At 37.4% G+C, this 15,984-nt stretch overlaps 2 protein-coding genes across 2 annotated transcripts; one reads left to right on the top strand and one right to left on the bottom strand.

Moving 5' to 3' along the window:
• The first annotated feature begins 3,799 nt into the window (after positions 1–3,799).
• Positions 3,800–8,854, top strand: LOC108326568 (GDP-Man:Man(3)GlcNAc(2)-PP-Dol alpha-1,2-mannosyltransferase). The gene is made up of 7 exons (XM_017560139.2): positions 3,800–4,216; positions 4,802–5,088; positions 5,455–5,641; positions 5,942–6,010; positions 6,120–6,313; positions 8,164–8,273; positions 8,379–8,854. Exons 1-7 carry the CDS (start codon positions 3,929–3,931, stop codon positions 8,621–8,623), a joined length of 1,380 nt encoding a protein of 459 aa, XP_017415628.2. The 5' UTR covers positions 3,800–3,928; the 3' UTR covers positions 8,624–8,854.
• A 212-nt stretch (positions 8,855–9,066) lies between these two features.
• On the bottom strand, positions 9,067–15,952 carry LOC128195817 (putative RING-H2 finger protein ATL21A). The gene is made up of 2 exons (XM_052874501.1): positions 15,259–15,952; positions 9,067–9,515 (listed from the first exon to the last, which is right to left on the bottom strand). The coding sequence occupies exons 1-2, from the start codon at positions 15,938–15,940 to the stop codon at positions 9,067–9,069; spliced, it is 1,131 nt and encodes a 376-aa protein (XP_052730461.1). The 5' UTR covers positions 15,941–15,952.
• Positions 15,953–15,984: the final 32 nt, after the last annotated feature.

The following is a 15,984-nucleotide window of genomic DNA, read 5'->3' as shown; positions in this document are numbered from 1 at the left end:
AACCATAAAATGATAAGGCATGGTCGGCGAAACTGAGATTCTTGGTTCGGGAGTCGGTTACGTGTAGGGAAGGTATTAGCACCCTACAAATAAATATTTGAAGACCGACGGTAAATCCCGCTCGGATAAGAGGTAAACTCTATAAATATATGAAGACCGAACGACAAATTCCGCTCGGATAAGAGGTAAACTCTAACAAATTGAAGCACCAAGATCAAACTCTTTAAAACAAGGGGAACAGACCTCAAACTCATAAGTCTTATAGTTAACCGTTCGGCTAAAAACCAAACGATTAACTCAGACTTGGGGGGCTTATGTTACTATGGGTCTCGACATAGCTTGGGTCTCGATAAAGCTTGGCTCTCGACAAAGCTATCCGCAGTCGGTCGTCCTACGTGGTCGGTCTCGACAAGCCTTCCGCTCGGTCTCGACAAGTCCGCAATCGGTCTCGACAAAGCTTGGGTCTCGACAAAGCTCTCCGCGGTCGGTCGTCCTACGCGGTCGGTCTAGACAAGCCTTCCGCTCGGTCTCGACAAGTCCGCAGTCGGTCTCGACATGGTCCTACGCGGTCGGTCTAGACAAGCCTTCCGCTCGGTCTCGACAAGTCCGCAGTCGGTCTCGACATGGTCTCACGTGGTCGGTCTCGACAAGCCTTCCGCTCGGTCTCGACAAGTCTGTCTAGACAACGTGTTACGCGGTCGGTCTCGACAAGCCTTCCGCTCGGTCTCGACAAGTCTTCACCGATCAGCCTCGATAAACAACTAAGAAGACAATGATCTAACGCTCCCATGAGTGATTGGCAAATAATTGAAGGAGAAAGTGGAGGGATCTCCCATTCACCTAAAGGGGGAGCAGCTGCAAGTGGTGGGTCTCACCACCTCTAGTGCACCAGCCATTACTAAACACCATCATTACCCTCTCAGTGGACTGTGCATAAAAGAATGATTAGGGAATATTCCCTAAAATCAGATAAATAAGAGAAGGTATGCATCTTTTCTGAGGAGAGGGGATACTGATAAAAACCCATTATGACTTGAGCGTCGGAGTTTTCATTGCAGGTCCACCCCCCATTGCACCAGAGACCGGCAGCAGGAAGAGAAGCGTAGAGGCGAGGAAAGGAGCGTCAACCGCAGGAGAAGGAGTGTTTCAGGACTGTGGCGGCAGGAGTCTTCCCCGTTCCAGTTCGGCAGAAACAAAAGTAATTGGGTTTCATATGAGCAAGAGTCCAGATCTATGGATTTGGTTTTGGAAGAATGAAGAGATTGAAAGGAAAAGGAAAATTTCCCTCTACTTTGGAACGTCCTCCCCTTTTGGAAAAAACACCCCCTGGTTGCTTGGTGTCCAACTTCTTTTAAAGCCAACGTCCCCACTTCTTGTGCTTCCTCTACGGCGCAGAAAAATTTAAACCAAAACACGGGCCCTCCACTCTCTTCATTTCAGTAGAATGAGTGCACTTTTAAAAGAGACAAAAACAATATTCTCCACCAAAATAATGGGGCGGCTGGTGCAGTGAGATTAGATGGTGAAGTATGGAAGCAATGAGAGCTATTGATGACGGGATGGGGTGATGAAGGAAAACGTATATTTTCCATTCATAATGATATTAACATTTAAACAGACTTCCGCCCAAAGGTGGAATAACTATAGCATGCATTTAGTCAACATCATACACAGAATATCATATACATGCAATCTTAAGGTTCAAATTTAGTGGCCTACCTCTTGAAGCTATCTTTTATTTTCCCTTTCTGTTTCAGCTTCAGCAACCCATGGTCCAGTAGCCTCTTGTTTTCATTTCCGCTTCTATTTACTCTCTTCGTTTCACCTCTGTGATCCAGCAACTTCACTTCCAGTCTTCCTTGCTTCAGTCTCGTCCACCCTTTTCAAAAACTCCTCTCCTCCTTCTTTTTTTCTTTCCTCTTCTAGATCCGTTTTCTATTGCCAACCTCCTGTCCCCCTCAGTCTCAGCTGATTCCTTTTTTTTTTTTGTAAGGTCCCCCCTTTGGTTGGTGAGAATCCAGAGTCTTGTAGTGGTGTAAAGGGACTTTACAGAGTTGCAAGATGGGCAGCCATGCAAGAGGGATACCACCCTTCGTGGTTTACAACCCAAAAGCCAAGGTCAAGCCAAAAATAATTAAATCCCTTTTGAGAAAAAGCCAACGCCTCACTGCTTCCTAGGCGTTCCACATTCTCTTGTTTTGTCTTCTTTTATTATTTTTAAACAACTTTTCAGAAATTCAGGGACAAACATCCCTTGATTCCAGATTTTGTTTTGGCACATATTAACACTTACCTTTATTTACTTTTATTCCTCTTTTCTTTATTTACTTATTTTTTTATTTTTATTATTATTTTTTATTGTTATTATATATTTTTATTAAAACAAATAAAACGCAACAAAATAAAAAAAAACCGAACGCCACACTAATTGGACGAGCGACCCACCACACTATTTACCCAACGCCATGATCAAACCAAAAGGGATCAAACGCCCCAAAAACCGAACGCTGGACGAAAATAAGCATCGTAAGAACGCTGAAGAGGGACGGGAGACCGAGCGTTCAAATGAGAATAACAATATCAGGACCGAGCGTTCAACACATCAAGACCGAACGTTCAACATATCAAGGCCGAACGTTATTTGCTGAACAAGAACACTACCGAACGTTGTTTGCTGAACGGCTAAAGATCATGCGATACTAGGACGAACGCTCAAAACCGAACGTTAGTCATCACTAGTACACCAAGATCGAACGCTCTCTACCTGAGAGCAACAGGTATCGGTTTGACAAAATTAAAGGACGAACGGTAACGCTACACGGCTGAACGAACGAACGCTGGAGGCTGAAAATTGCCGAACGTCCATGACACCAAATGGCCGAACGATTTAGGACGAGCGGCCGAACAGTTGGAAAGCTTGTGGATAACCGAACGGTTGAGCTTGAGAGTTGCCGAACGTCAATGAGACGTAACCGCCGAACGGTTGAGGACGAACGGTAGACGAGCGGCAGATAGGAGAGGACGAGCGTTAGAAAGGCAGGATTTTGACGAACACCTCATTAAACTCTTTACCGAACGCTATTTGATTCTAGGCCGAACGCCTAAAACCGAACGCTCATTAAACGATGAAACCGAACGCTCACTAACACAAAACATGACCGAACGTTCACATAACATGATCGAACGTTCACTAACACAAAACATGACCGAACGTCCTAAATGTAAGAATGGACGAACGTTCGAATAAAGTAAAGTACGAACGGTGGAGGACGAACGTTCGTGAAATTTAAAGGACGAGCGGTTTCATGCAGAGGATTGAACCGAACGCGCTCAGTGGAGGACGAACGTTTTTTTTGTTTTTATTTTATTTTATTTTATTTATTATATTTTCTTTTTCCCTTATTTTTTTTTATTTATTTGGTTATTTATTATTTTCTTTCTTTTTATATACATATTATTTTTTTAATTTTTTTATTTTTATGGGAAAATGCAATAAAATAAATTTATTTATCAATCCGGACGAAATTAGATGTTGACACACGTCAAGACACACACAAGCAAATTATGACATGTAACCACTAACTGATGCCAGATCATCGCCCTATTAACACAGTTTGGTCATATTTAATGGAAGGGACTAATTTGACTCAAAATTTTAAAAAAGAAAACTCATTTCAAACACTCTTAAAATGAGAGATTAAATTGAGATTCATCAACCAAACTGGAGACAAAATTGGCTATTAAACCTTATTTTTAATTACATCATATAAAAGAGGTAAAATGAATGTCTTTTATTGGATCGCGGGAAGAAAATTTACTTTTCTTTCTATTGTCTAAAAAGAGGAAAAAAAAAATTGAATTACTCATCCAATTTGTTGAACAATTATGAAGAAGCCTTAAACATCTGCCACTGTAACTCAGCGATTTGATGTTGACGATGATAATCGTTGCGCTCATCACGGTCATACTTTTTGGATTCTGCATTGCTCCAGTCAACGGCAGGCGGCGGAGGAACAGAGCCGTCGGATTCTTCCATCCGTACACTAACGACGGCGGTGGCGGGGAGAGGGTGCTCTGGTGCGCCGTCAGAGGCATCCAAGAGGAGATCCCTGACCTTGACTGCTGTATCTACACCGGAGATCATGATGCCACCCCGCAGTCGCTGATGGCTCGAGCCCTAGATCGCTTTGGGGTCACGCTCCTCTCTCCTCCAAAGGTACATTCTTTTCTTATTCTCTATCTGGGTTCTTCTTCTTTTCTGTTTTTGGATTGTGGGGTTTTTTTCTTTTAATCTTTCGCTTTCATCGTGGCTTTGTATTATTTGAAGTAGGTTTTTCAATTGCAGTAATGATGAGAGAATAGAATATCATAGAATGCTTTTCTGGGTTCATAAGTGTTTTTAGTGTTTGCTAGAATATTAGTCAACTCGTGGATGTTGTTTATCTGTTAATTACTCCTATTATGGGTTCGGTTATTAGTGCTCTCATAACTCATGAATTAAATTTATTTTGTTTTCTGCTAAAGAATGAGTAGATTAGGATCAATGGATCTAATTTTTAGGTGGAAGTGAGCCAGAGAAAGGCAGTAAAACATGGTATTGCTTGCTTAGCAGGTTGAGTTGACAATAGGAAGGAGGGGATGAGGGATGATTTAGCCATGGAATAAGATAGTGTGCTGATTATATAAAGTAAGAAAATATTGTTTTAATGTAAGAAGCATTTATTTTGGCACCAATTGTCCAAGAATATACTTGATTTGTTTAAAAGCTTAAACCTATCTGTCTTGTTGTCCTGATTTTCAGGTGGTTCATTTGTACAAGAGAAAGTGGATTGAAGAAACCACTTTTCCGCACTTTACAATGATTGGTCAAAGTCTGGGTTCTATGTATCTTGCTTGGGAGGCTTTGTGCAAGTTTACTCCTTTATATTACTTTGACACAAGTGGATATGCTTTTACATATCCACTTGCCCGGTTGTTTGGATGTAAAGTTATTTGCTATACACATTATCCCACTATCAGTTCAGACATGCTATCTCGTGTTCGTGATCGCAGCCTGATGTATAATAATGATGCCTTAATTACCAAAAGGTTTGATTTCTTCTAACTATGGGATTTGTACTTATTGTTGCCTCTTATAGACTATTCATGTTTCGGAAATTTTCCTCACTTGTTAAATGGTATCAATTCTATAGTTTCAATATTACTTAGATTTGAATATTATACCCTATTCAATTGTTTTGAGCGTAAGAGTAGAAGATAATCAATCTTTTTAAAAGTATTTTGTTGTAGAAATTGGAAAAGTTGAAGTCTTTTCATGTGAAAGTTCACCTTTTGCATGTGTCTCCTTACCCTTCAGTGCATACACACTTCCATGCGGTAATTTGCACTAAATTAACACTATTTTGTCTCTTCCATGCTTTAAGGAATTTAACAGTTATTTTCTTTTTGTTGCAGTGTTTGGCTTTCAAGATGCAAAATAGTCTATTATACATTCTTCAGCTGCTTGTACGGGATTGTAGGATCATGTGCACACCTGGCTATGGTCAATTCATCTTGGACCAAATCCCATATTGAAAGTCTTTGGAAAGTTCCAGATCGTATTAAGAGAGTATATCCTCCTTGTGATACTTCAGGACTCCAGGTTTGCAATTTGTTATTTATAGTCCTAGAAACGTTATTATATTGTATGGTTAATGTTTTGCATTTTTCTTTCGGTTGGGTGGATAGCTTTCCCATATTGCTTGTTACTTTGTGGCATTGAAGTTTCTTACGGTCTGTTTCTTCATGTTTCCTCCCGGTGTAGTATGTTTACCAAATGTTTAAAACTTGAGAAGTGAAGTCTCAATATGATAATTCTATGTGTGTTTGTTTGTTTGTTTTTTTTTTGTTTACATAGTTTGGTTATGACCAGTGAATTCTAACAGGTAACCAATATAAACAGGTACTTCCCTTGGAACGATCAACAAAAATTCCAGTAATAATATCTGTTGCACAATTTCGACCGGAGAAGGTGGGCACATTCCTATCAATCTTGTGAACAAAAGGTACAACCTTTTATGTGGCTCGTTTGAGCCTTTGTTGGTTAAACCAATTTGACATTTTTTTTCATTAATATGTAGGCACACACTCTCCAACTTGAGGCTTTTTCAGCTGCCATTAAGAGATTAGATCCTACCTTACCAAAACCTAAGTTCCAAATTGTAGGTAGCTGTAGAAATAAGTCAGATGATGACAGACTTCAAATGTTAAAAAAGAAAGCAATTGAGCTGAATATTAGTGAACAAGTGGAATTTCACAAGAATGTGACATACAGGTTAGTCCCAGTGGATTTTCAGTCTTTCCTCCCTCCTTCTGATGATCATAAGAAACATTTTCTCAGCAGTATAAACTATTTAAAAAAGTTATATTTTGTACAATGCATACCTTTTATTCTTTAGTTGATGGTATATGGTAGTTATCAGTCAAGCTAGCGTTCAGTGCAAATTCTGACATTGGGAGACTGGAGGTCTTGATTGCCTTGGTTTTTCTTTTCCTAAATCCCAAATTCAGGCTGATATTTAAAGTTTCAAAACTTAATTAGTAGCCAATGCTCAGGTTCCTTAACCACTTTGATTAACCAAACACGTATTTTAAATCCATAATGAAAACTCCTAAACCACAGCACTAGCTACCCCTATTTCTTGAATTTACAAGGCTGTGGTATTTATAATAAAGAGTAAGGACATGTCACAGTTTCCCAATTCCTTCTTGAACATTACAGCAATCCATGAATGGTCACAGCTTTTTGAACCGTCTTTTCTCCTTGAAAGTAAAAGTTTCTCTAATTAGCTGCTACAAAAGCTCTATAAAAGTTAACTTTTTTATAGAGCTTTGTCTGGAGAAAAATCCAATAAGTTGGGGTGAATGCTGAGGAAGTAGAGATATTGCATTCAAGCCAAGGAAATAGAAGATCAATTACTTGAAAAACAGAAAGTTTGGTCTAAGGGTGGTTTAGCATATTTTGTCAACGTTCTTAGAAATAATATTGTCTTTAACCATGTTATCTGCCATATTTGTTCATCTACATTTTAGCGATATAAAAACCAGCCTTACTTATGCATCATTACTGGAAACTTTATGCATATGATTGTATTTATCATGGCTATTGTTTTGTCAGTTATTTGGGAGAGGAGTTGGGATGTGATCAATATTTTAATTTCTAAAATCAAGTTAGAATCCTTAATCTAAATTTTTGAACTAGGATGGATAAGTCTTTGTATAGAACCATTTTGGTAGGGTATTGCACAATTTTAGTGGATTAACTCTGTCTCTTAGATTAGATTATTCTTACGAGATATACTTGTCAAGTTTTTTTGAGTTTTACAAACCCTCATGGATGGTTAGTGTAATTTATTTTTTGTTTTTTAACTACCATGATGTTACACTTGGTAAGCCTTTACCCTTTTCTTGCAAAGTGCAAAACTTTATGTTTTAACAGTTGACATCATGCTTCATATTGTAGAAGATTTGAAACTTGGAATTAACTTTATCAATCAATCCGATGTGTTGTGTCAAAGTCAAACGCAGCATATATTCTTTTTTATTAACTAAAGCATTCATAATTTTGGTACTTCTCTTGAACTTCTGATGATTAGATGTGGCTCCTTTAAAGTGCATTCTTTCAATCATCAAGATCAATGGCCAGGTTGATTTTTTTCTTTTTTATGTTTTTTTTTATCGGTGAATGGCGTTGATAGGGCTGCAAATACTTTCCTTGTAAGAGATTTCAGTTGTTTTTGTACTGGGTTGAGATGCATGTTATGTTGCTTGTAAACATAATGGCGTTGATAGGGCTGCAAATACTTTCCTTGTAAGCAGTTTGGAAAATAATCCTTTGTGCATCGGTGTTAGTGAGCCTTTGAACTAGGTTGAGATGCATGTTATGTTGCTTGGAAACAACCTTTAGAGGTCGGTTGCATGGATCGGTAATTGGCTTGTGAATTAGCCAAGAACTCTGGATTAATGACTAACAATTCTTTCACTGAAATGAGTTTATCATTTTTATCACATGAATTCATTTTCTTAGTTGTCTATCAATTGTTTAGATTATATTTGTAATTTCAGAACCTAAACTGTAAATGCTGTACTCCTACTAATACATATGATGCTTGCCTCAACCTACAGAGATTTGGTTGGACTTTTAGGGGGTGCTGTTGCTGGGATTCATTCGATGACAGATGAGCATTTTGGCATTAGTGTTGTAGAATACATGGCTGCCGGTGCTATCCCAATTGGTAGGCTTATGTGCAATTGCACATTTTTGTAAATGCGTCTATTTTTTTTGTCTATATTAGCAACTCTTGCATGCATTAATTATTCTTGCAATATTTGCTTGTCAGCTCATAATTCTGCTGGCCCAAAAAGGGACATTGTGCTAGATGAAGATGGACAGCAAACAGGATTTCTTGCCTGCACTGTTGAAGAATATGCAGACGCCATTGTGAGGACAGTAACAATGTCGGAGACAGAGAGACTTAAGGTGGCTGCAGCTGCAAGGAGAAGGGCAAGGAGATTTTCTGAGCAGAGGTTTTATGATGACTTCAAAGCTGCAGTGCGTCCTATCCTGTGTCATGTTTCTAGGTGATGTTCTAGCATCAAATTAACATGATTGTAACATGAGAATATACACCAAGAATTTTGTTACGAAAAAGTTAAACTTTTGTTACATTGTTCTTTCTTACTAGATGGTATCTCTTGCTCTTTGTACCAAATAGTAGATTACTCACTTGTACAGAAGACCATTGAAAGTTGAAGTTTTAGATCTTGAAAGTAACTATTTTATTTTTTTCTTTAATATATATATAATTGTAAACCAAGCTCCTACATTCCAACCTGCCCCTAACCAAGTCTACTACGTAGTTTGCGATGATGAGGCAATTTCCCTGGTGAGTTATGCTTTTCAAAAAAATTATTACTGTATTTTAAATTCTCACAAATTACCAGTGTATACATATATGATAGTGTTGCTATAACATTGGTGTGGCCAAGAATGTGATTAATCTGCGAAAGAAAATCCTTGATGATGATTTAGGGGTTAATGGAGGTAACATGAAGAGGAGAAGGAGAGGGAGTGTTACGACAAACTGGGCATGTGTTATTGATGCGAAGCCACTCGTCTATGCAATCTGCATGGAAGCAGTGTTCGCATTCAGGAATGCATCGTATTGTCTCTTTGCTGTTGTACTCTGATAAGCATATCCAACAGCAACCACCGTTGGGTCCAGGGACTCTTCTACTCTCTCCAAGCACTACCTTCTCATAGGACTCAATGGTGGACTCATCCAAACCCGTTGTAACAATCTGTGGTGCTGGTAATACTGTGGCTGGTGCAGACCTTGCAATAGCAATATTACTAATGTTGGCTAGTCTGTCCTTGTAGCACACGCAACATGCCATCACAATTGCAAAGATTACTGCTGGTCCAGCAATGCACAATGTGATGATTCTGAAAATTTGGATTCCTTGTTGTGATGGACCTGAACATTGAGCCAGAAAGAAAACACTATATATAAGGTTGTCTTTTTTAGAATGGTATCTGAAAATGGGACTGCAGAGGAACCTTGTTTATTAGGAAATGTCATCAGTAACAGCAAATCGATTAATAGAGACATCTTTGTTCTAAGAGTTGGGCTGACTTTAATCTGGCTTTAGATATTAGGCTGTTGCTTCTTACACCCAATCAAACTTCTTACTCTCCACCCCATCAAAAAACTTCCGGAAAATCCTTTTCATAATAGAAAGGGGTGATTGCTTTCACAAAAAATAAATAAATTCCAGAATTGTTTGTGTTCAGAAAAATAGATTCCATAAGTGATAGGGTGCTGGTAGAAATGTGATAGGATGCAGGAAGCAATAGCCTTGATATTATAACCTAGAACAAAACACTATTCAATTTGAACCCTACAGATTTAGGTAACTAAATTGACATTATTCTTTAGACTGTTAAAACTCAGTACCAGATCCTAGAAATTTACATGTATTGTTTCTGATTCAGTCAAGTTATCTCTAAGTCAGAGGGTGTATTTGGTTGATGGATTGACGTATCACTATAGCACTTTATATAGTCAATTAGCATAGAATATATGTATGTATGTATATTTACGACTTCTACTGACCAAGGTTATGGTGTTTTTATATAAATAAGTTCACGTTCAGTTGAAGAACAAGGAAAGCAAATTCTTAGAATAGCCACCACCAATCTAGCATGTATATATGTCAAATGTAAATTAATTTCAAAGCTCCAGTCAAGGAAATATTTTATTTATATTTCTAAAAGAATTGAAATATTATTCTATTTGACTTGATTTATTAATTTAGATATATGTAAAAAACGATTAATACATTTTTTTCAAAATTAAAAACAACAAAGAAAATGGGCAACATCATTATAGTTACTAAAATAAGAAATAAAATATTTCCCAGATTATATAAATTTTTGAATAATGTGTTCAAACACAAATAGGAAACATTTGTTAAGCTAGTAATCAAAGGTAAACTAAATTTTAAGCGAACTTACTGTATTAACGTTGAATTGGGTTTTAAGAATTCACGGATTAATGTGAAATACATTTTTAGTCACCAAAACTAATGTTTCAGTTATTTGGTGTATGGTTGAAGTTCAAGTAAAAATGTACGTGTATATGTGTGTATTATATATATATATATATATATATATATATATATATATATATATATATATATATATATATATATATATATATATATATATATATATATATAGGATCGCGATACGTTGACAACGCGAATTTGACAATGTTTTGACAACATCACGTGTCAGCATTGTATTGGTCCATTTTGAAATTATTTTTTTATAAAAAAAAACTGATTTGGAAAAGGGGTCAGGGTTGGACATTTGCTTATTCCGAAACCACCCTCCTTCCTTTCAGCACTCTCTCCTTATTCAGAAACACTCTCTCCTCTCTCCATTTTAGGTTTTCAGTTTTTTCATTTGATATTCTCTCCCTCCATTTGGTGAAGTTGAGCAATCTCTCTGGACGTTGAGGAAGTTCTGTCGTCGGTGGCCTCGAAGTCTCTCTTTCTCTCTCGAATTCGTGATTTCAACGATATACGTTCAGTGATCTTTGTGGTTGGTCTGTTGAAAGTGTCTCGTTCGGTGTCGATTTTGTCAAAGTTCTGAGCTTTTTTTGTGCAATGGGTTCGTCCGCTGACACTGGTTCTTCTAACAAGGTATGAACTTTTCCCTTTCCGTATTCGTATTTTGGGGTTGGGTTTTTGCTTTTGGCCTTTGTTGGATATTTTGCTGGTTTTTGCTTTTGGGTTGTGACTTTTGTTGGTTATTTGTACTAACAAATATTAATTTTTTTTCTTGTAGTTGTTTGTTCGTCATCATTGAAAACAAAGTGTATTGCTACTTTGAATGGAATTTTGAGTGAGGAGCACAAGTCCATTATTTCGAAGACGCAATTTGGATGTTTTTAGAAAAATCCCCTTTTGTACCGAAAGTTGAAGAGTGCTACCCATACATGGCTTAAGCACTCTCCAGGGGTCCTTACGAGTGTGTTTTCAATGTTGTGTGGATTGATTATCGCTATTGGCCATGGTTGAAGGTGTTCACAACAAGAAATTTCAAGTTAGGTCAGTCCTATGTGGATGGAAGACCAAGTTAAGGTGTTTCTAGGTTGAGAGGTGAGTTCTTGCACCATTGACACATGACTAATGTTGTTGTAATCGATTATAGGGAGCTGGTAATCGCTTACCAGTAGAAAAATCCCCTTTTGTACTGAAAGTTGAAGAGTACTACCCAGACGTGGCTTAAGCACTCCCCATGAATATTTTGGATTTGTTATGACTGTCTTTTGAAAGTTTTGTGGATCAATCATTAATGGAACACTTCAAGTTGGAATACTTTAATATTAAACAAATATAAAAGAAATATGAAGGGTATTGAGTAATGAAAAATTATAACAATATTAAAAAGCACATACATTAATAAAAAAACGTAATGACATTTCACGAAACAACAAGTTTTGAAATGAAAAGGTACATAATAGTATACAATGTAATGTAATCTAAGAAGGTGGTTGTCGATCAAATTGATTGTGGAAGTTAATAAGTTCTTGCTCTACGAGTTGTGCAAAAATCGTCATGAACTTGAACTACCTTGGTTCAAACACCTATAAGAGTTTTTACCTCCACAATTGAGTGGGGGGAAACTATGTTTTGATACACTTGACACCATCAATGATGACCAACATGTGTTTCATCCACAATTAAGTGGGCCAAACTGTGTTTTGATGCACTTGATACCAACAATGATGAGCAACGTGAGTCATCCATGCAAAAACATAGAAAAAATCACTTATAGGGACACAAAAATGACTTTGGGGAGTAATGTTCATGTAGATGGAGAGTACAGTTGAAGTTTATGTACAAATTACCCTTTTTCCTCTGGTAATCGATTATAGGGGTCTTGTAATCGATTACCAGAGGAGAAAGGGTAATTTGTACAGAAACTTCAACTGTACTCCCCAGCCAGATGAACACTACTCCCCATGCTTTATTTTTGTTGATTTTTTCATTTTTTGAGATGGGTGAGTGAGTTCAATGTTATTGGGTGTGCTCCCTGCACCAATAATGAGGTGAGGTCATTGACCTTTGTTGACTATTTTAATCATAACTTTTTCCACAGACCTCCAAATGATGTGATTCTTTTTTTATTAGAAAGTAGACACAAAGATCTTTCCAATGACTACTAATTTATAAATTTTGGACATCTGAGTAGGTGCAGTTAATTCCTTGAAGTTAATGTTTGATATATTTCTACCACCTCTGATCTTTTCTGGTTGTTTTGCTCATAACTTTCTCCATCGAACTCCAAATGAGTTGATTCTTGTTTTTTTGGAAATCTCTTTGAGTCTAGATTCCAACAAAACAAGAATCAATTCATTTGAAGTTCGGTGGAGAAAGTTAAGAACAAAACAAGTAGCAAAGGTCAGAAAAACAGAGTTGGGGAGCAATGTTCATCTACCTGGGGAGTACAGTTGAAGTTTGTGTACAAATTACCCTTTTTCCTCTTGTAATCGATTACAAGACCCCTGTAATCGAATACCAGAGGAAAAAGGGTAATTTGTCCAGAAACTTCAACTGTACTCCCCAGCTAGATGAACACTGCTCCCCATTCTCTATTTTTGTTGAATTTTTCCTTTTTTGAGATGGGTGAGTGAGTTCAATGTTATTCGGTGAGCTCCCTGCACCAATAATGAGGTTAGGTCATTGATTTCTTCAAAATAAAAATGTCCATTTAGGTGGTTTTCTCCAATTGAGGTGAGGTGCATAACCCATGCTGTCAACTTTGACCTTTGCTGACTATTTTAATCATAACTTTTACCACAGACCTCCAAATGATGTGATTCTTTTTTTATTAGAAAGTAGACTCAAACATCTTTCCAATGACTACTAATTTATAATTTTTGGACACCTGAGTAGGTGCAGTTAATTCCTTAAAGTTAACGTTTTATATATTTCTACCACCTCTGACCTTTGCTGGTTGTTTTGCTCATAACTTTCTCCACCGAACTCCAAATGAGTTGATTCTTGTTTTGTTGGAATGTAGACTCAAAGATCTTTCAAATGATTATTAACTCATAATTTTTAGACCACTTTAGTAGATGCAGTTAATTTTCCAAAAACAACGTTTTTCTAAGCTTCCCATCAATGATTTGCAACATGAGACATCCATGCAAAAACTGGAAGAAATCACCCATAAGGACATAAAAATAACCCTGGGGAGTAGCGTTCATCTAGTTGGGGAGTACAATTGAAGTGTTTGTACAAATGACCATTTTTCCTCTGGTAATCGATTACAGGGGTCTTGTAATCGATTACCAGAGGAAAAAGGTTCATTTGTACAGAAACTTCAACTGTACTCCCCAGTTAGATAAACACTACTTCCCATAGTGGTTATTGCTCTTGTTTGTGACTTTTTGCTTTCTTGTGAATGGGTGATTGAGTTCCATGTGAATGGATGTGTTCCCTACACCAATGAATACATTAGGTCATTAAATATATGGAAAAAATGTGATGGATCTCATCTAGCTTATATGAAAGTGTGCGAATACAAAGTGTGCGAATACAAAATACCTTTGTATTAAAAAAGAAAAACACGCTGCAGAGAAAGTCACCAGCGCACCCAACACCCAAAAGCACAACGGCGACAACGAAAAAACCTCTCCTTTCGATAAAAGATGCCAACGGTGGCCCCAAGCGAGACTTCCTCCCACGACTTCAATGACGCACAGAGACAAAGGACTTCCTGCAGAGAATAGGTGGACCCAAGCACCAATGAACAGCAGTGAACAAAGATGACTTCGGTGGCAGAGAGAGAGTTTCGAATGGTGGACTGAGACTTTCGAATGGAAAATCCAAGCACCAACGAACAACGACGGAGAAAGGAGACTTCGGTGGTGCCAGAGTTTCGAATGGATATCCTTGAGAGAGAGAGAGAGACAGAGTTTCGTAAGAGATTGAGAGAGAGAATGATAGAGATGAAGGCCACAGTTTCGTAAGACATTGAGAGAGAGAGACTTTCGTAACAGATGAAGGCACAAACAGGTTTCAGCAATCTTCTTCTTCCAAAAGTGCCCTCGAAAATAAATATCAACTTTTTTAAAAATTCATTTAAAACAACAAATGACAGAACGACATGTGTCGTTGTCAAATTATTGTCAAAATGGCGTTGTTGAACAAACGTTTTCCATATATATATATATATATATATATATATATATATATATATATATATATATATATATATATATATATATATATATCGTGAACAAATCTAACTCAAGAAGTGTCGTGAAACAATTAAAATGGAGGTTGTTTTTATTTTACTCTGAAATCTAATGAGTACCCAGTGATAATTGAAAAAAAAAAGATTACGCATTACACTTGCCTTGCATTTCTCTAAAAAAAAACATTATTTGTATTGGTTTTAATTTAATGCCAGCATGCAGATCAAATAATGAAGTCAACTCCATAAAAGGTAAACAAAACAAAATTACGACATATGTGAATACCACGTAAAACCATTGACCAATATTTTTTTTCCCAGTAACTTCACATCATGTGACCAACTGCGATAGATAGAGCTCCGGTGATGATACCACTCAAGTTATTTCTCTTCGTTCTTTGTAATATTAGGTCATTTAGATATAAATCCATATAGAAGATATTTACCTGTTTGGTAAGAGAAACAGAAGAGTTGATTGTTGTTGTTTCGATCAAACCCACACAATTGTTGTTGTGATTCACAATATCTGCAGTCAGGTGTATCCCATGTCAATACAAGATCTTGACTAAACTCACCTTTGAAATTACTATCATACTGCTGCTCTTGCCCTGCAACTGGGACAAAAAGACTGCTAATAACGTAGCAAGATGCAGGTAATGGATTGGGCAAATTCAGTGAAGGGACAGCTGATACAAAATGTGTGGAATTACTGAGGCAGTCAATGGGAATGAACTGTGATCCTTCGTTCTGAAATGTGCAGCTTAAGAAGGTGTAGTTACGAGTAAAAGTGTGAATAAAAGGAGAGCCTGAGACATTGAGGCTCAGAAGACGTTTGGGGAGGCAATCATCAGGGTCGTAGACTTGTATCTTTTGTGCGAGGTAGTTAATGTTGCGCACGTAGAACACTCCAGAGTGAGGAAGTTTTAGCAGTGCTTTGCTATTATTCGTGCAAATTAAATTGAAACCAGGATACCCACAATAAGGATTTTGCTCATCTTCTCGTTGAAAGGGGAAACGAATAATGATGTTATTGCTGCCACAAAAAGAAAATTGGCAATCACTTGAGGCATATATGACAGAAAAGATGAAGGAAACCACAAAAAGAAAAAGGACTTCCAAGATGCCCATTATTTTTCAGATGTAAAAGTCTGCGGTAGGAAGGGAACGGACCA

Source organism: Vigna angularis, chromosome 3 (genome assembly GCF_016808095.1).
Source record: "Vigna angularis cultivar LongXiaoDou No.4 chromosome 3, ASM1680809v1, whole genome shotgun sequence".
NCBI lineage: Eukaryota > Viridiplantae > Streptophyta > Magnoliopsida > Fabales > Fabaceae > Vigna > Vigna angularis.
The sequence above is the reverse complement of the archived record's forward strand: the minus strand, read 5'-3'. Positions and strand labels throughout refer to the sequence as shown.